The sequence below is a fragment of the Hyperoodon ampullatus genome (assembly GCF_949752795.1).
Source record: "Hyperoodon ampullatus genome assembly, chromosome: 11".
Taxonomy (NCBI): domain Eukaryota; kingdom Metazoa; phylum Chordata; class Mammalia; order Artiodactyla; family Ziphiidae; genus Hyperoodon; species Hyperoodon ampullatus.
The window spans coordinates 75,681,185-75,702,230 of record NC_136924.1 but is presented as its reverse complement, the minus strand read 5'-3'; the positions used below and the strand labels follow the sequence as shown (position 1 = coordinate 75,702,230).

The 21,046-nt window shown below is 35.0% G+C and overlaps 1 protein-coding gene across 9 annotated transcripts in view; it reads left to right on the top strand.

Moving 5' to 3' along the window:
* The window catches only part of DNM1L (dynamin 1 like), a gene marked incomplete at its 5' end in the record, with an annotated part of 61,650 nt that extends 41,024 nt beyond the window's left edge, over positions 1–20,626 (top strand). For 2 of the 9 annotated variants that reach the window (XM_079715096.1, XM_079715097.1), the window contains 15 exons: positions 2,117–2,279; positions 4,967–5,087; positions 6,464–6,595; positions 7,524–7,730; positions 11,004–11,124; positions 11,356–11,511; positions 11,730–11,819; positions 13,214–13,306; positions 16,101–16,157; positions 16,832–16,909; positions 17,210–17,242; positions 19,358–19,534; positions 19,692–19,801; positions 19,933–20,092; positions 20,381–20,626. In XM_079715096.1, the coding sequence (XP_079571222.1) occupies positions 2,117–2,279; positions 4,967–5,087; positions 6,464–6,595; positions 7,524–7,730; positions 11,004–11,124; positions 11,356–11,511; positions 11,730–11,819; positions 13,214–13,306; positions 16,101–16,157; positions 16,832–16,909; positions 17,210–17,242; positions 19,358–19,534; positions 19,692–19,801; positions 19,933–20,092; positions 20,381–20,437 (1,755 nt within the window). In that variant the 3' untranslated portion in view covers positions 20,438–20,626. The remainder of the gene's footprint in view (positions 1–2,116; positions 2,280–4,966; positions 5,088–6,463; positions 6,596–7,523; positions 7,731–11,003; positions 11,125–11,355; positions 11,512–11,729; positions 11,820–13,213; positions 13,307–16,100; positions 16,158–16,831; positions 16,910–17,209; positions 17,243–19,357; positions 19,535–19,691; positions 19,802–19,932; positions 20,093–20,380) is intronic. The other 7 variants (XM_079715095.1, XM_079715100.1, XM_079715098.1 and 4 more) reach the window with 4 other exon arrangements.
* Positions 20,627–21,046: the final 420 nt, after the last annotated feature.

Below are 21,046 nucleotides of genomic sequence, written 5' to 3'. Positions count from 1 at the left end.
GTTTTCTTACTGTCTTATAACTTTGCTTTCAAAGAATTATATTACCATGCAGTATGCCTTTCTTTTGTAATTGGAGAAACTGTGTATCAGCCTATCATCACAGGTAAGTGGTTTCCATACTGTATTATGAATATGACTTTAACACTATGCTATAAAAATTTTATAACGATTCACTCATTAGTGTGTAGGCTAGGCTACTGTGAAGCAATCATATCGATTACACTAGGCTACCATAAAGCAATCGTATTGCTGCTTCTTTGTTATCAATGCATGAATTGTTATATATGTAAATAAATATGAATTTCTTTTTTACGTTATCTTTTCATTTTTGATATCTAGTGTCAGTAATAACATATAACATCTACAGTGTTTTGTTATCATATAAGACAATATTGATGTAGGTACTGACGGAAGATTTATCTTGTAAACAGATGACATAAAATATTGATAGAGTACAGTATTGTAAATGTATTTTCTCTTCCTTATGATTTTCTTATTAACATTTTCTTTACTTATTGTAAGAATACAGTATATAATACATATAACATATAAAATATGTGTTAATTGCCTGTTGTTGGTAAGGCTTCCAGTCAACAGGAGGCTATTTGTAGTTAAATTTTTGGGGAGTCAAAAGCATATTTTTGACTACCTGAGGGGGTCAGTGCCCCAACACTGTGTTTTTCAAGGGTCAACTGTACTTTGGTCTGTTAGGTGTGTAATAGCACTGTGTCTAAAAAAGCAATGTACATACCTTAATTAAAAATACTTTATTGCTGAAAAATGCTAACCATCATCTGAATGTTCAGTAGTCGTATGTCATCTTTCTGCTGGTGGAGGGTTTGAAATATTTCAAGAATTATTAAAGTGTGATATAGAGACACAGAGCAAGCAAATGCTCTTGGAAAAATTAGTGCCAATAGACTTCCTTCTCACAGGGTTGCCACGAACCTTCAATTTGTAAAAAATGCAATATCTGCAAAGTGCAATAAAACAAGGTGTGCCTGTATATCTGGAACTCTGTCACGTCTTACAAACTCATAGCTACCATCCTGAGCTAGCCACTATCATCTCAGCTGGATTACCACCATAGTCTCCTAAGAGGTCTTCCTCATAATTTATTAACTAAGCAGCCAGAGTGATATTATTAAAGTGAAAATTAGATTGTGTCATTCGTTGGCTCAGAATCTTTGTAGTGGCTTCCCACTTCACTCAGAGTAAAAGCTTAAGTTCTTAAAGAGATCTAAAGTATCTACTTGATCTGTCTCTATTACTCTTCTAGCTCCTTCTGCTCCAGACTTCTGCCATTTTGTTCACTTTACTGGAATGTTCTTCCCCCAGGTATCTGCTTGTACCTCTCCCTTATCTCTTTCAGTTTGTGGTCATTCTCTCAAATGTCATTATCTGGGTGAGGTCTCCCCTGATTACTCAATTTAAAAGCATAATCCCATTTAAAATAATGATTTAAAAGTATAAGCTTTTTTTCTTTAATATTTATTTATTTGGCTGCATCGGGTCTTAGTTGCGGTATGCAGGATCTTCTAGTTGCGGCCTGTGGGATCTAGTTCCCTGACCAGGGATCAAAGCCCGGTCTCCTGCATTGGGAACGTGGAGTCTTAGCCACTGGACCACCAGGGAAATCCCTAACAGTATAAGCTTTAACTAAGTATTCCTTAGCCTCCTGTTTGCCTTTATTTTTTCCATAGCCCCACCACCACCTAGATACTATGTATATATGCGTTTATTATCTGCTTCTCATCACTGAAGCTCAGTGAAGGCAGGAATTTCTTTTTCTTATCCACTACTGTGATATAATCTGGTATGTAGAACAGTGCCTGAAATAAAGGTTGCCAATAAATACTTGCTAATTGAATGAATGAATTAATTTGTCTCTAGGCAGCTAATATCGACCAATCCTTAACATGGTAGACTTTTGATATTTGCAAGATTACATTTTGAGACTTTTACATATTACCAAATTCACATATACTGTAGTATATAATTTCATTTTAATTATCTGTAAATGGAGTAATACCTATATTCTTTGGATTAAATGGGGGGAAAAAAAAGCTGAGTTGATTTTTATTACTAGTTCCTTGATCATCTCTTTTTGGTCCAGGTACCTGTAGGTGATCAACCTAAGGATATTGAGCTTCAAATCAGAGAGCTCATTCTTCGGTTCATCAGTAATCCAAATTCCATTATCCTCGCTGTCACTGCTGCTAATACAGATATGGCAACATCAGAGGCACTTAAAATTTCAAGAGAGGTAGATCCAGATGGTAAGGACAGATGTTAATTTTTAATGAGATGCTTGGTTAGCATGGTAAATCTACCCTCGAGAGGAGTTTTCATTTTTAAAAAGAATATCTCTAGCTGTTAATACACATTTTAAAAATAATGCTTTTCTATTTTACTTACATTATCAACTAGAAATTTTGGTGGAAATGGATAAATTGCTGTACAGGCTAGGCAAAAATACTTCACATGATGTCCATATTTGTAATGATTACCTAATGATTTTAAAATAAGAAGATGGCTTTGCAAAAAGTTTGTTTTGTATAAATAAAGTGATTTAGGTTTTTGAATGGCTGATTTCTAAGAATAACTGTCATGATAAGTAATCATTGTAGACTATTATAGTATAGTAGATAATTATGGTATCTACATTCTGCAGAGGTTCAAGGCAGAGGGGATTCTTCGAAATAATAGTTCATACTGTGAGTCAGTATATGATACCTGACTAATGCTGCAGTGTGCATCTTATATAAGATGCCAGACTGTAAGTTATTATTGCTGCTAATAAGTGTATGCTTTGCTGTATACAGGAGCCATTTTTTTTTCATCTGAGTATTGAGGGTCTGTGGGCAGTGTCATGTTTCTTATTTCCTACTTTGAATAAAAATTTAAAATAAAAATTTGGTAGGAAATGTTAGTGCTAAGACTGCTAATTAAAATTCCTATAAATGGGGTCATTTCTTAAAATTTTTTATTTCAAGTTTTTAAGCAACTTTTATTATATGAGTAATTAATGTTCATTTTAGATTAAAAGATAAACTATATCAAAATGTTTATCTAAGTTTTATTTTTATTATATAAAGTAAACTGTTAGGCATTTTATATACATTAATTCTATTTTTTTTTCTTTTTTTTCTTTTTTTTTTTTTGCGGTATGCGGGCCTCTCACTGTTGTGGCCTCTCCCATTGCGGAGCACAGGCTCCGGACGCCCAGGCTCAGCGGCCATGGCTCACGGGCCCAGCCGCTCCACGGCATGTGGGATCTTCCCAGACCGGGGCATGAACCCGTGTCCCCTGCATCGGTAGGCGGACTCTCAACCACTGCGCCACCAGGGAGGCCCACATTAATTCTATTTTAAACTGACCCTTGAGCCATAAATATAATCATACTTTTGATCTAGTGATCTTAATCTAGTAATATAGTATAAGGAAATAATCCAATCCAGTATTATTTATAAAAAATTAGAATCAATATATGGCCCACAGTAGGAATGATAAGATTATAATAGAATATGGAATCATTAAAAAGGATGATTTTGTAGATTTGGACCAAAATACAAAAATGCTTCTAATTGAAAAATGCCATATGTAAAATTGGACATTATGCAGAGCAGCTGGAACTCTCATACATTGCTGGTGGGAATGGTATAGCCACTTTGGGAAACAGTTTCTCAGTTTCTTAAACAGTTAAATCTGTAATTCCACTCTTAGGTTATTACCGATGTTAAATGAAAACCTATGTTCGTATAAAGAACCTGTATGCAAATATCTATAGTAGCTTTATTCTTAATCTCCTAAAACTGAGAACAACAGAGATGTTTCTCAAATGGGGAATGAATAACTAGACTATAGTGTGTCCACACTGTGGAATACTACTCAGCAATAAAAAGGAATGAACTATTGATACATGCAACAAAATAGATGACTCTCACAAGCATTATGCCAAGTGAAAGAAGCCAGACCCAAAAGGCTATATATATGATTCCATTTATATAGCATTCTGGAAAAGACAAAACTAGGAATGGGATAGTACAAGGAAATTTTGGTGGGGGTTGGGGGGCAATGGAACTGTTTTGTTTTGAGGTAGTAGTGACATTGCATTTGTCAAAACTCATAGAACTGAAAAAAAGCCATTAACCAAGAGATGTTTAAACTCTCATCCCTGGATCCTGTCCACGCTGGCATGGTGAATAAATTCTGGCATTTTGGTGGCAATGAGAGGAGCCAGCGATTCATTGAGCGCTGTATCCAGGCCTTCCCCACCTTCTGCCTGCTGGGGCCTGAGGGGACCCCTGTGTCCTGGTCCCTGATGGACTAGACAGGAGAAGTGCGGTTGGGGGTCATGCTTCCTGAGTACCGGGGCCAGGGTCTCGTCTCCCATATGTTGTTTGTCCACACCCAGGCTCTGGACAAACTTGGCTTCCCCGTATATAACCATACAGAGCCAACAAAGTCATACAGAAAATTAGTCACAGTCTGCATCATATCCCATGCCCTGTGATTGGAACCAGTGGAACTGTGTACCTCTGTGAAGCAGCCCTGAACCCAAGACTGTGTTGGGTGGGCTGGTTATGTGGCAAGAGATGCCGAGGGGTGGGCAGAAAGAAAGAATAAATTGTAATGAGCAAAAAAAAAAAAAAAAAAAAATGTGAATTTGTGCTCTGCAAAAATTCACTCACTAGGCATGAGTGAATTTCAAACAAATTTTTAAAATGCTAATAAAAAAGTTAGCCCGAAGAGCTAATAAAAAATTACATGTGAAAAATTTTAAAAATTAAACATGATGATTAAAAGTAGTTTTGAAAAAGTATTTGTAAGCAAAGGTTAGAAAAACATTACCAAAATGGTGGCAACGGTAATGTTTGGTGGGATTATAGATTAGGATTTTCCTTTATTAATACTTAATAGCTTAATTTAATGGGTCATTTCTTTTCTTTTTTGCATTTACCAGGTCGCAGAACCCTAGCTGTAATCACTAAACTCGATCTCATGGATGCGGGTACTGATGCCATGGATGTATTGATGGGAAGGGTTATACCAGTCAAACTGGGAATAATTGGAATAGTTAACAGGTTAGCAATCAAGAATGGGATAAGAATTGCAGCATTCTCATTTCAAAGCAAATCTGAATTTTTTGAATCAGTCTGAAATGTGATAGTGTCCCTACTTTTTCCCCTTTTACTGTAATCTTGGTATTGCTAAAGAATTCATTGCTCTAAAGGAAGAGATTCACTAAAGCCTCCTGTAGACATTTTTAAATAGAAAGTGTTTCTAAAGTAAGCAGTGCCACAAAATGGAAGAAAATTTAATGGCTAGGCTTAAAAAATCCCTGTCTATTACGTTATGTATGAGGAGGGCACTGGATAAAAAAACGTATTATTTAGTTTACACCCAGTCAAGAGTTCTTAAGGTGGTAGTATTTTAATAGATCGATTTAACCCCTAGCATTAGTGATTCTGTGTAATTGCCAGGAGGTGACTTGGAGAAATTTTATTAAAGGTATCCTAATTATAAGTAGGTGAAATTAAAAATTGTGGAAAGGAAACTAACTACAGTTGAGTGTCTACTTAAGTTTTAGACGCTCTACTGTGAGAAGTTTTTAAGGGTATCTCTTTGAACCCTTACAACATCCCTGTGAGATATGTATATTGGTCTGTTTTGTAATCAGAAAACTTAAGTTATACATTTACCAAAGTCACATGGCTGGTGAAAGCAGAGCCAGATTCAAATGGAGATCTTAGTCCAAAGCCTTTATAAAATAGGAAGCACTGAAATTGTCATGAGGTCTGGGTTCTACTCCTAGTTCATCTACAAACTAGATATAATGTGGGTTTAAATGGCTCCTAACATCTTTGGTCTCAGACCTTTTAAAATGAAAATGTTACTAAGTGATGTCTTTACAGTTGTCTGCTTCTTATCACATGTCCTTCTCCCTCACCCCTACTCTTTTTTTTTAAATTCCTATTATCTCTTTTCAGGCAAGCAGGTGGTATAAAACTGTTTGTTGTATTTGTAGATGGCTACTGTTCAATTTAGTTGCCTGTCCATGGATAAAATATACAGTTGATTAAGACACACATATATTTTCACCTGTTTATCCCTGTTACTTAAGAGTACTGCTTTTGACTATAGTTAATGGTAATAATGAGGCCTAAATTATTCAGGCATTGCTTACTTAAAAGTCACACAGTTTGAATCTTGGCTGAACTACTTAATATGTGACTTTGGGTAAGTTAGTTAATCTCCCTGGGCCTTAGTTACTTTGCTATAAAATGGGATAATACCTATTGCATAGACTGATTGTGAGAATCAACAATTCACGTCAGGCATTATAGACAGTGCCTGGTGCCATCATCATCATCATCATCATCATCCTCACTATCCAGAGTACTTAGTACCATACCACAGTTGACTTTAGTTGAACAGTTTTGTTATTTTTCAACCTTAGGAGCCAGCTAGATATTAATAATAAGAAGAGTGTAACTGATTCAATCCGTGATGAATATGCTTTCCTTCAAAAGAAATACCCATCTCTGGCCAATAGAAATGGAACAAAGTATCTTGCCAGGACTTTAAACAGGTAACATTTTTTACCTTTTGGAAAATGAGATGTTTCTGGGTTGCCAGTAGGTGTCTGAGACCTTTGATTATCTGTTCCTTAAATTTTTATAATGTCCTTGTCTGTAAAATTTCACTTTTTGTTTCTTGTATAGTAGGTTCTTATAATGTAGATATTTATTTTTAGTGAGGTGGTTGGCATTAAATCATCGTGTAGTCTAGGAATGCTCAAGTGAATTTTAAAATACCTTAATCATGAAATTCTTGACAGTCATTTTACTTTTGATCATAGAACTAGATGGCAGATGACTTCATTTCCATTTTGTATTTCAGGAACTGAATTAAGATTTATAATTTTCACATAACCTATTCTTAATTTAGGATGTCTTCTATTCCTATTCATAAAAAGAATGTAAACTATATACCTTGAATTCTGAGTATGTACTGATGGTAGAGGGATTAGAAGACCTTTCTAAACAATTTATAAATGACTGAAGTAAAAGCTATTTTCTTTTACTTTTGGCTTATTCCCTAAATAAATTAAAGGCCGATGGATATGTATCTTAACAAGATTGATTTTCACTATGCTGAGTACCCATTGTAAAAGATAAGTCAGAAACCAAAATAATGTAGGTAGAATTGGATTGAGTAGCTTACTTTCTTTGAGGTAACTGCAATAATATAAAAAAATTTTTTTAAATTTGTATTTGATTCTCTAGCAGTTGCTACAATTTGATGGGTTGAAGGCACATTTAAAAACCATTTACTAAGATGGTTTCCTTCAAGTCATTTTTTTCAGGCTACATATTTACCTTCTAGTCTAAGATTGCATTATTTCCTATCAGGACAAATTGACAGGTTTCCCTATTATTTGCATTTTAAAATTTGACCTGCTTGGGTCTTCAAAATACACAATTACTTTAAAATCCTTCCTTTCTAACCTTTGTTAGGCTACTGATGCATCACATCAGGGATTGCTTACCAGAGTTGAAAACAAGAATAAATGTTCTAGCTGCTCAGTATCAGTCTCTTCTAAATAGCTATGGTGAACCTGTGGATGATAAAAGTGCTACTTTACTCCAGCTTATTACCAAATTTGCCACAGAATATTGTAACACTATTGAAGGAACTGCGAAATATATTGAAACTTCAGAGCTGTAAGTAAGAAATTTCTCTATGGATTTGGTTACCTGATTGATAGGTTAGATAAAGATAAAAGATAAAGATCTTTTGTTACAGTGACTTAACTCTGAGATTATCTGATTGTAATTTATTATCTGTAAAACAGGAATATCATTTTGTAGAAATGATAGATAATGTCTCATATGTATGTAAAATGCTTTATAAATTATGTAAAGCACGGTAAAAGTTTCAGGGCTTTCTTCAAAAACAAGACTTTAATTGATAAGCATTTATAAAATTTTCATAATTTAAAAAAATGTTTGTTGTTTCTTTAATACACACTATAATTGTTCATGAAAAACTACAAAAATACAGATAAGTAAAAAGAGTAAAACATAAGGACAAAATTGCTTTTAATTCCATCATTAAGAAATAATCCCTGTTACCTTGGCATTAATCTAGACATTTTTCTATGCTTCTATAAAACATATAACTGCCTGTAATACACATCTTTAAAAATCAGATGCTATGGAATCATTTCTGTAAATCAACACGTCACAAACAACTAGTAGTAATTGTATATTTGTATTCTCAGTCTTAAGATTTACATAGTATTTTACTTTTTAGACATACACTCTTATTTGTTCAACCAGTCCCCTACTATTGATAGTTTGCTTTCAGTTATACACAAATATAAACAATGCTGTGATGGACTATCTTTGGGCCATGTATCCAAGTAAACCCTTAGGTTAAATTTCTAGAAGTGGAATTACTAGATGAAAGGGTATATAACATCCTCAAAGTCTCTTATTATTGCTATACTATTAGTAGATTGTATTTTTTTATAAATTTATTGATTTTGTTTATTTTTGGCTATGTTGGCTCTTCATTGGCTGCGTGCAGGCTTTCTCTAGTTGTGGCGAGTGGGGGCTTCTCTTTGTTGTGGTGCGTGGGCTTCTCATTGCGGTGGCTTCTCGTTGGAGAGTACAGGCTCTAGGTGCGTGGGCTTCAGTAGTTGTGGCTCACGAGCTCTAGAGTGCAGGCTCAGTAGTTGTGGTGCATAGGCTTAGTTGCTCCACGGCACGTGGGATCTTCCCGGACCAGGGCTCGAACCCGTGTCCCCTACATTGGCAGGCGGATTCTTAACCACTGCACTACCAGGGAAGCCCGATTGTATTGTTTTACTACTAGCAATATAAAAGAATATCCATTTCTCTAAACTCTCACCTTTAATAAAATCTTTTAATTTTGAAAAATAATTATAGACTTATAGGAAGTTGCAACTAAATGTACAGGGAGGTCCCATTCACCTTTCACCCCGTCTCTCCGAGCGTTGACATCCTGCATATCTGTAGTATAATAAAAAGCAAGAAAATGGACATTGGTGCAATCCACACAGCTTATTCAGATTTCTCCAATTATACACATACTTCATGTCTGTGTTTGTATGTATGTATATAAAGTTCTATGTACTTTCATGTGACCCAGGTAGCCTTCTATGTGAGTTAATGCCATAGAATATTTAACAAACTAATTACTGAATGGTTTTAAATGTATGCATATTAAGGGAAATAAAGATTACTAAGATACACCTTTAAAGAGTCCAGTGGGTAAGGTAGGTCAAGGGAACACAAGGGTTGATTAGGTGGCAAAAGGAGTATAATTTTTAATTAAATACTTCTTATTAAATATAATACATAACCAGAAAAGTGCATGTAATATATATGGACAGTGTTATAAGTAGTTAATTAAGCAATATCTTTGTAATTACCTAATCAAGCCTTATTAGAACATTGAAGAGAGACCACTTTCATTTGTTTCAAGGATTGGGAGAGCTCCATAGTTAGGAATGCATTTGGGTTGGGTTCTGAATAGAATATGGGAAGGCAGTAAGTAGAAGGGTATTTTAGGCTTTGGAACAGCAAAGATTAACGCAGGGCGAATTTGGAGAATGGCATATACAATGACGGGATGTAACAGGAGGTAAGGCAGGAAAGGTGTCTAAGAACAAGACTGTGGAAAGTCTAGTATCTTCAGAATTTGAAGAACTTCCTACTATAAAAAAATAAAACACTTTTGGTCACAGGAGTAACCCATTTTAGAAGGATATTCTGGTCATTATGGAAACTATTTGGAGAAGGGAAAAGTTGGCGGCAGAGAGACCAGTTATTGGTAATTTTAACTATTTTAAAGTATAATACGTAGCACTAAGTATACTCACAGTATTGTACAACCATCAAATAGTATCTATTTACACAATTTTTTATTACCCCAACAGAAACTTTGTATCCAAATAAGCAATATCTCTGTGTTCCCCTCTTCCCCCAGCCCATGGTAACCTCTGACTTACTTTCTGTCTATGAATTTCCTTGTTCTAGATATTTCATATAAGGAGAATCATACAATATTTGTCCTTTTGTGTCTGGCTTATTTCACTTAGCATAATGTTAGGCTGGTATCTTCTGCCTAGACTACTGTAAGAAAGTAGTGAATAGTGATGGTGAAAACAGAGAAGATGGGATGATTTGGGGAGATATAAATGTACTTGTAAATTTTCAACTAGACTTGAATGAAAAAAATAAAAGATAATCACCAGGGTTTCTAGTCATTAAGATAGGAAACACAAGGTGTCCAGTATATAGGCCCAGAGATTTAATTTGTTTAAAGCAGGGATAGGCAAACTATATATAGCCCATTGACTAAGAATGATTTTTGCACTTTTAAATGGTTGAAAAAAAATTCAAAGAAGAATATTTTGTAATGCAAAAATTATATAAAATTCAAATTTTAGTGGGCATAAGTTTTATTGGAACATAGCTGTGCTTATTTGTTTACATACTGTCTGTGGTTGCTTTTGTGCTCAATGGCAGAATTGGCGAGTTGTGACAGAGTTGTGAAAAGTCTAAAGTATTTATTATCTGGCCTTTTACAGAAAAAGTTTGCTGATCTCTACTCTAGATTGTGAATAAATAGAAATAAGACATTGTTTCTTATCTTTAAGGAGCTCATAGTCTAGTTGAAGAAAACTAGGGCAGAGAAAAATGTTTAGTAGTTCTTAGTTAACTGATGTTTTCTGAAAGAATAGTTACTCAGTGTGCACGTGCATATGTGAATGCCTTTTGTGAAATGACTCCTCTCCTCATTAAAAAAATTAGAGAAACTGGTTCATAATGGAGTTGAGAACACATGGAAATGGTCTAAGTGTGATTGTTCATCTGAGACAGTCTTAAAGCTTACAGAGAGACTTCTAACTTGTAGCTTCCTCCCTTTTAGTAATACTAGAAGTCATATACTTCATTGCCTTTCAGATGCGGTGGTGCTAGAATATGTTATATTTTCCATGAGACTTTTGGGCGAACCTTAGAATCTGTTGACCCACTAGGTGGCCTTAACACTATTGACATTTTGACTGCCATTAGAAATGCAACTGTGAGTATGCTTAACCTTTAGAATTTTTTGAAATGAGGTTAAAGATTATTTTTTAATCCATATAACTCTATCCGTTTTTATTGAATTGTATACTTTGTTATTTTGCCCTCATTCTTGAAACTACGAAGTGCTTTTTTATGAAAAATACCAAAAACGTGATTTATTTTAAACTTAGGGAAGAACCAAAATTATATGTGGCTATAATAAGAGCTCATAGTTTCATTTTTTTAGGGTCCTCGTCCTGCTTTGTTTGTGCCTGAAGTTTCATTTGAGTTACTAGTCAAACGGCAAATCAAACGTCTGGAAGAGCCCAGCCTCCGTTGTGTGGAACTGGTTCATGAAGAAATGCAAAGGATCATTCAGCACTGTAGCAATTACAGTACACAGGTAATTGAGAAATGTAACAGGTTTCAGGTTAAGTAGTAAAAGACATGAGGTGGTGGTTTCAAGGGGAAGGAGGAAATATAGAAGATGGGCTGAAAGTTAAAATGTAGTTCCCTTATCTAAAAGTGATTTGAAATGTAGCTTCCAAATTTGATTCAGTACCTCAGTGATTATTTTATTTTCCTTTAAACAAAACAGACTGTTTCTTCCACCACATATAGGAGTTGTTGCGGTTCCCTAAACTTCATGATGCCATAGTTGAAGTAGTGACTTGTCTTCTTCGTAAACGGTTGCCTGTTACAAATGAAATGGTGAGCTATTATTTCATAAATCATTGTAATCACTGTTAATAAGTTATTTTGTACAGCTTTATGAATTTAGGCATAATGATTCCCAGTGTATTGAAAAGAAAAAGAAGCGAGTTTCAGTCTTATTTCAAAGGAAACTTCAGTAATTCTGGTATAAAATGCATTTTTCTTCATATTTTAATCATTGTTAGCCTGCAGCCACAGATTTTCCTGAAAATGGAGTTATTGTTGAGGATTGTGAATAGTTTTGCTTTATTATATAGCAGCACTGATTTAATGGAAAGTTAGTTTTATCTTTAGCCTCAGTAAATTGAGCCTTCATATAGCAAGCTCTTTTTTTTTTTTTTAACTCTGATGTATATCAGGGTAATTTGGCCATTTGTACAGTTTCCTTGTTTGATGACCTAATACCATAATATCATGGTTGCTATCCTTAAAAATAAAAATCCTGAAATTGGCAGAAATATGGAATAAGCATTTGAAATTGTCCGTATGCCTCTAATTGTTGGCTGGTTTCTTTTTTTCCTTTCTGGTCTCTAAAAGTGCATTTGGGTCTTTGGCTCCGGATGGTGAGCCCCAATGGACATTTACTTAAAGAGTACAAAACCATCCTTGGAAGTATAGAATGTAAGTGCTGCTGCTTAGTTGTTTCCCTAGCAAGCATAACCACCAGATTGAAATGAGTAAGAACGTGGTTAGCCTGATCTCAGACTCTACCCACTGATATCAGAATCATTGGAATTTCATTTAAATAAATAATTTTCACTGGTTCTTGATCTTTTAGTGCTGTTCTGATACCTAAGATTTGTAAGGACAGTGCAAATGAAGGGGTTAGTTTAATCTCTCTACAACGCTAGAGAAATTAATTTCAACTTTCCTTTTTGATTATTGTCCCAATTGTCCCAATTGAACCACATATATTTAAACTAGGTGCTTCATAATTAAGGCTAATCAATCATTATCTCAGGTCATTAAATGTATCCTTTACCCTAATAAAGTTAACATCTTTAACTTACATCTGATTATGAAATGTTTTCTTATTGTTGAACCTGAACTTTTGACATGGAGTAGTGGATGATCTAAGGTTTTAATAGCAAAGTTGCTTGGAAGTTAGATATGCATCAGGTAGATAACTTTTTTTTCCCCTTACAAATACTTCTAACTACTTCAGTGTCAGAAATGCAATCTTAGATGCTAAAATATAGATAATTCAAAAGATAGAGCAAATTGTTATTTGGTATAAACTCTGTCAGTTGGAGTATAATTATCAAGTATTTATTTAGGCATCAGTTTCCTGTACTGTCTTTTAGAATTATCTGTTTAATAAGTTTATATGTTTCCTTAAGTAAAATTAGGTCGGCACATTTTGTATATAGCCTAATTTTATTTTTTTCTAGGTCCATAACTTAGTGGCAATTGAATTGGCTTATATCAACACAAAACATCCAGACTTTGCTGATGCTTGTGGGTTAATGAACAATAATATAGAGGTAAATACAATTCGAACTTGTCTTTTTTGAGAGAGAAAATGTTTTAGCTCAGTTATATCAAGTTTACTGGGCAAGGAATAACTATAAGACATATATGCACCATATTATTGTCTGTTATATGCTAAGAAGTATGCTGAAGGCATTACATTGTTTTCTTAAATTTAATTCTCAAAACCACCTGGAGGCATTGTTCTCATTTTCTGCTTGTGAAACTGTAACTCAGAAATGATCTGGGACTCATTGATTTAGTGTTGAAGGACTGCCTGGCTCCATTTCAGTAACTGTTGTTGCAGTTTATTAGACTGAAGAATGTAAAACAAAGTGAATGTTTAAAATGGTTTTCATTTGACTCTGAAAGCTGTGAAGGAAACATTCCAAGAATTACCTAAATTATAGTAAATTTGGAAAGACAGTACTGTTTCACCATTACTGTGGTTCCTGCATTTCATGGTTCCTTTTTTTTTTCCATTTGAGGCTAACATTGTAGGTTGCATAATAGCTCAGATGGAGCGAAGGCTGGTGGATAGAGCGATTTATCTGGATGCAGTTTTTTCTCTGCCACTTTTATCCCAAACAGTAAGATCTTCTGCAATTCTGTAGTTCAGTAAGACCTGAATCCCTTCTGTATCTAATTTCCTCTTATGCATATGGGTGGGGAGAATATTGTAAACGTGGAATTTGGGAACTGGAAGGGACCCTGGGTTTAAACTGGAAGGGACCCTTTGGTTAAACAGATGAGGAACCTGAGACCCACAGATGATAACAGCTGTTACTTTAGTGCTTATTTTGCTGGGCATCTTCTCTTTAACAGGTACAGGGAACTGTTTTTTAGCTACATAGTTGAGGTGACTCCTGTTGTCAGAAAAAATTCCAGGGAATTGCCGTGGCCCAGGTTCAATCTCTGGCTGGGGAACTAAGATCTTGCAAGCTGTGTGGCACAGCCAGAAAAAAAAAGAAGGAAAAAATTCCAAAATGCATATAAGTAAGGCACTTTAAAACACTCAGAAAGTGGACTAGATAATAGTTATTATGTTAAAAATCAGCATGCAGACACTATCTTAAGATATGAGTTAGTTCTTGTAACAATGAAGCCGTCATGGAAAATTTGTCTGGAACAGTTTTTCTAATACTGACAAGGTCATTTATGATATGATTTCAGATCAGTATTTTTCTTACAAATGAATGTCTCTGGTTTTAAGACTATGTGTCAAAGAACTTTATGTGGATATTCTCATTTAATCTTTTTTTTTTTTAGAAGATGTTGGGGGTAGGAGTTTATTAATTAATTTATTTATTTTTGCTGTGTTGGGTCTTCATTTCTGTACAAGGGCTTTCTCTAGTTGTGGCAAGCGGGGGCCACTCTTCATTGCGGTGCGCAGGCTTCTCACTATCGTGGCCTCTCTTGTCGCGGAGCACAGGCTCCAGACGTGCAGGCTCAGTAGTTGTGGCTCACGGGCCTAGTTGCTCCGCGGCAGGTGGGATCCTCCCAGACCAGGGCTCGAACCCGTGTCCCCTGCATTAGCAGGTAGATTCTCAACCACTGCGCCACCAGGGAAGCCCTCTCATTTAATCTTTATAGCAACCCTATGAGGGTAATGTTAATAGACTAGGAAACCGGGGCTTGAGAGTTGGTAACCCATACAAGTTAACAAAGCAAGTAAGCCAGGTCTCCAGGGCCAGCCAGCTAAGGTCATAAATGGTTGGTAACAGACTAGGGTGAGAATTTCTGGTCTCTAGATTCCTCTGCCTTTTGCTTTGTGTCCTTCTTCAAAATGTATATTTAAATGCTAACTTTTTATTCTGAAGATTGTTAAAATCCATATATTTTTATTATCTGCTATATTTTTTTATCACTGGATAAATGGAAAGTGGGTAAATTTTCTGTTAAAAAACTTTCTTACCCAGAAACATCATTGTGAAGCTTTGTTAATTTACACCTTTTTGCAAGTTTGAGTGTTCATGAAATGCTTTCTGCTCAGGAGCATTTTGACTTCATTTAATGTAAATACTTTCCTACTGTATTTGATGCTGCCTGTGAGAGAGCCACTATTAATACCTACATCCTTCTGTATTTTCATAGTCTTGCACCTATCATGGTGCTTGACATACAGTAGGTGTTCATTACCTATTAATTTGAATTTACAGTTGCTTTAGCTCAGTATCAGAATTACATTGCTAATATTAGCAGATTAGAAGAGTGGGCAGGTGATCAGTCTGTTCAGTTAGCCAGGTTACAGACAGGACTGTCAGTTTTCAACATTACATTTATTTCCTGGAGATAGTTAAGGATAAAGAAAACAGAACAGTCTTATAGATATTTCTTATGGTTTTGTGTGTGAGAATTGTGTGAATTTAACACAAACGTGTGCAGGTTAGAATGATTTTTAAAGGTTTTGCTTAATTTTTCTGTGATCTGTGTACTTCAAATTCTATATGGTATGCTGAAGGCTTATGTACACTTTAATGTGGGAACAATTTAAATCAGTGATTCTTAACTTGGTGGGAAAGGCAGAGATGATGTTGGTCCGCTTGAGAACCCCTGGTACAGGAAGCCAATGTTACTGACGTTGTATTATATCCCTCAGGTGTGTTGGGGCAGAAAAAAAGATTGAGAAGCATTGGGTTAAATGATTTCTTGTTTGTTTTAAAATATAATTATGGCATGAGTCCCAACAGTGAGAGGATATACTGTAAGTTATTCACACTTTTCAATTAAGCTGAACATTTTTTTTAAGTAGGCTTACATTTCTGTGTTCTGATAATCGTGAATCTTCTGCTTGGTTGTGTTTTATAGGAACAAAGGAGAAACAGGCTAGCAAGAGAATTACCTTCAGCTGTATCACGAGACAAGGTAAAAAATGTTTTTAAAGCATATTCCCAATATGCAAAGATGGATTGGTAAGCCTCAGAATATTACTCAGTTCTAGGAGTAATATTTTCTTCTCACTTTAATATTCCATTGGCACTATTTCATTGTTTGAGTAAAGGTATGCAAGTTTAAAAATAGGCTTTGAGTAATTTAAAGATAAAATATTTTGAATACATAGGAATAAATGCTTAAAGGTGGATTTTAAATATCAAGGCTTTAACAGAAATTCAGTGACTTTATCAACTTTGTAAAATTAGTTGAAATGACTAATGACTTTATTATAACAAGGTTTTTTTGGAGAGGGAAGATGACATTATGTACATACCAGGTTTTAGTTACCTGTAATAGTTGCATATATTAAAGTTTTTGTGTAATCTGTTACCTTGAATTCTTTACCAGAAAAGATCTTATCAACTTCCAAAATCAAAATGAAGTTTTTGGATTTGGATTTTTCTTAGGAATTCATCTGAAGAAAGCCTTAAAGGTGACAATAGTACAGGAAATAAGGCAAAATAAACATTAATTTTATGTCCCATTACTTTTTTTTTCATGTTATTTTACTATTTTTATACAGAGGGGAAAATACATATTTATAGAATGTTTCTGAATGCATTTTTGGCATCCTTGATTTTTTTCCCTGCATTTTTTGCCTTTAGTCTTCTAAAGTTCCAAGTGCTTTGGCACCTGCCTCCCAGGAGCCCTCCCCTGCTGCTTCTGCTGAGGCTGATGGCAAGGTCTGTTCTGATTCTTAATCTAAGCCTGCATGCCTAGTTTCGTGCAACATAATCATCTGGAAACAATACACTGAACAGCAGAATATTAATATGGGATATTGTGCTAAGGTCAAATTTTAGTCTAATAGAAATTTAAAATCATTTAACAATGTATACTTCATAAAATAAATTATTGTTGACATGCTTTTGCTTGCAATATAGATGATGCACACAGAAAAAGAATTTAAAGAGGAAATTTTCAAGCCATTGGTATTTAAATTTTGCTTGTTAAACTGCATGTTTTAACATATCTTTTAACAGTTAATTCAGGACAGCAGAAGAGAAACTAAAAATGTGAGTCTTGCTTCAGAATGAAAACGTTGGTACCTTTGGTTCTCACCAAAACACTGTCTTCAAAACCACTGAAGAACTTGTTTGTAACAGTGGCATCCATCTCTTGTTGTCTGTGTTATGTTTTTAATGTTTCTCTTACCTAACTAACCTCTAAGATGGTATTAATTCTAGTTTCAACATTGTTTTAAATAATAACAACAGCCTTTCCCACTGTTTTCTATTACCTTCAAGAATAGTGTTGAATTTAATATTTTGGTAGGGAATTAAAATTCTGGAGATGGAAACTGTACTTTTGGACTTTTCCTCTTTAAAGGTTCTGAGATCTGTTCAGTGCTAATGGAGAATCCTCTAAGGCTTCTTTCTTATGCTTTCATTCAGTTTGCTCTCTTCACCCTAAATATATTTAGTAGTTTAACATGTGCCTCAACAGATTAAGCAAATTCAGAACAAACGGGGACTGTGAGAGTTTGAGATTGTTGCCAATTCTTGATAACCTTTAAAAAAATTAAATAACCTGTAAGTTATTCAGATCCATTCTTATTTTTAGCTTTTTTTTTTTTTTTTTTTGCCATTTAGCTCCTTTCCTTACTTATTGTCCAGGTTTAAGATTCTGAACCTCAAATAAAACCTTATAAATGTCTTATCTTCTCTCAGCCCACTGTGCTAAGGTATTAAGAGAACCATCTAAATCATTGCTTTTTATTTAACTCCTGGTATCACTCTGAATTTGCTCACTTTCCTTAAGATTTCATATGATCTATCATTCACGTATAGTTAACATGCATTTAAAAATACACTCATTTTAAAAGTAACGTATAAATATACTACCTGTATATTGATATACATTATCTTAACTACATTTTAGAGACAAATTTTGTCCAGTGTTTTGATTCAGAATGATACCCAAAACATTTTTTAACATTTGCTGTAACACTCCTCTGTTAAATTTATATAAGCCATTTTTATTTCTATCTATAATTCTGGATGCCATTTTATCTCCATTTTAGATTGTAAAATCTTAAAGAACATCTAAAAACATCTCTTAAATGTTGATGAATTACTGTTTTCCCCATTATCCTAAACAGTTATTTTTCTTTTAGAAATCAAGACTAACAGATATCCTAAAAGGTGCAAGAGCACTTGTGGTTAATGGTAGCACTAGATTTTTTTCAGCAGATCCTTTCTCAAGTAAAGGATTTCTACTTTTATCCTATGGTATTGACTATTAGGAACATAAACTGATTTGAGAAATATATAAAGTCTTAAGTTTTGGAGAATGAGTTCATTGAACTTTCAGAGAGATCATAGTTCAACAGTGTTTAAAGTTACTTCGAAGAAATAATGTGAATAATAGTTCTGGTTTTTCTTGTGCTTTTAATGAGCAGTCCTGTTGTAAAGGGCAGCTTCTACTTTTTCCACAATCTCTAGTGTTAGAGGAGTTGGAGAAGAGGAAAAATTTTGAGAAGTTAGCAGATAATAAAAAAGGAATTTAAAATATACTGGCTGAGGCCTTGCAAACAGTTTACAACAGAACCTCTTATTTATTTATTTATAAACCACAGTGTTACTTCTGCCATTCTTTATTTCCTTTACAAATACACTTTTTATGGGCTGTGTTGTGTCTTCGTTGCTGCGTGTGGGCTTTCTCTAGTTGTGGCGAGCGTGGGCTACTCTTCGTTGCAGTGCACGGGCTTCTCACTGCGGTGGCTTCTCTTTGTTGTGGAGCACAGGCTCTAGGCATCGTGGGCTTCAGTAGTTGTGGCACGTGGGCTCTAGAGCTCAGGCTCAGTAGTTGTGGTGCACAGGCTTAGTTGCTTCGCGGCATGTGGGATCATCCTGGACCAGGGCTCGAACCCGTGTCCCCTGCATTGGCAGGTGGATTCTTAACCATTGCACCACCAGGGAAGTCTGAACCTCTTATTTAGACAGCTCAGGGTTCCAGTTATACATGCCACCCATCATCTCTTTCTGACCCTGCCATCTCTCTGAATAGATTAAACTCCAGGTGGTTACTGGATGTGTATTCTCCTTGACTGCTGTCAAAGGAAATTAACTTTGTTTAGTTAATATCAGTTTGATATGGTTGGTATAGGTTTTGGAACATGTTTTTTTCAGGTTGCATCTGGAGGTGGTGGGGTTGGAGATGGTGTTCAAGAACCAACAACAGGCAACTGGAGAGGAATGCTGAAAACTTCAAAAGCTGAGGAGTTACTAGCTGAGGAAAAATCAAAACCAATTCCAATTATGCCAGCCAGTCCACAAAAAGGCCATGCTGTGAATTTGCTGGATGTGGTAAGCTGCAGAATTTGCTCGAGGACAAATAACCAATTACCAGATAAACACTTTAAAAGACAAAAGGAACTGAAGTCTCACAAACTTATTGAATGTTAAATGTTGTCCTTTCAAAATGGCACAGAAGTAACTGTTTTCTCCCCCTCACCCCATTTAGCCAGTACCTGTTGCACGAAAACTATCTGCCCGTGAACAGCGAGACTGTGAAGTTATTGAACGACTCATCAAATCTTATTTTCTTATTGTCAGAAAGAATATTCAAGACAGGTTAGTATTATGTTATATAAATCAGACTAGAATACTGTGAGATGATTTCATAATCTGTTTTGAAAATACACATATTTTTTAAAATTTACGTTTTTATTCTAAATCAAATGGATTATCTGATTGTTTTGCAGTGTGCCAAAGGCAGTAATGCATTTTTTGGTTAATCATGTAAAAGATACTCTTCAGAGTGAGTTAGTAGGACAGCTGTATAAATCATCCTTATTGGATGATCTTCTGACTGAATCTGAGGACATGGCACAGCGCAGGAAAGAAGCAGCTGATATGCTAAAGGTATTACTGTGAATTTTTTTGAATTTTCTTACTTGGGTTGTAGGTATAAACATTTATTGTTTAAAATGCATTCTGATCCTTGGAGATATATATAGTCTTTGTATGATGGCTAATCTTTTTTTATGTTGGCACTTGCTTAGATTCAAATTTCAGAGAAGATACTGGTTAGTGTAAATCAACCACCTATAAAGTGGAGAGGTTATCCCACATTAATTCAGATTCTTTCTTTGATATTCCTTGTTATTATAACTTAAGCATTTATAATTTTTATAATTTTCTTTAACGCAGGCATTACAAGGAGCCAGTCAAATTATTGCTGAAATCCGAGAGACTCATCTTTGGTGAAGAGAACTATGTCATACTGAGACTTCACTGACTTGCTAGTTACTGCCTACTTGAGTAGAATTTTATTTATGAACTCCTGTGTATTGCAATGGTATGAAGCTGCTCATGTGAAGACTGGCTATAAACTGAAAATTATACTCTGTATTGCAGAACGAATCACACATTTAATCCAAATAATAAATGGCTGTTTCTAAAATTTCCTAGTATATATAAAATACATCGTCTGTCTTGTGACAGTTTCATCTGAACTTAAAAAGAACTGTTAATAGTTCTAGTTGTACAAGCAGTTTGTCTGTGGATAAGATGACCTGTGTAATCTGCTAGTAGTCTTAAAGCTGCTGCCATAGCCCTTCAAGAATGCACCAAGACACCATGTCATACGACTATAATGCATGCACTATTATTTAAACCGAACTGGCTTTGAAAGAGGTGGGGTGACAAGTTACTCAGTAGTCAGTCACTATTCCACCTGTTCTTTGCTTTAGTTTTATTGAGCTTCTCAGAAACCTTTGATGTGTTTGTAAGAAAGCTGAACACAGGAGAGGATATGTAACATTGATAATGATGTGATGTGCATATGTGTAGCTACAGTCCTTCCACTTCTGGGTC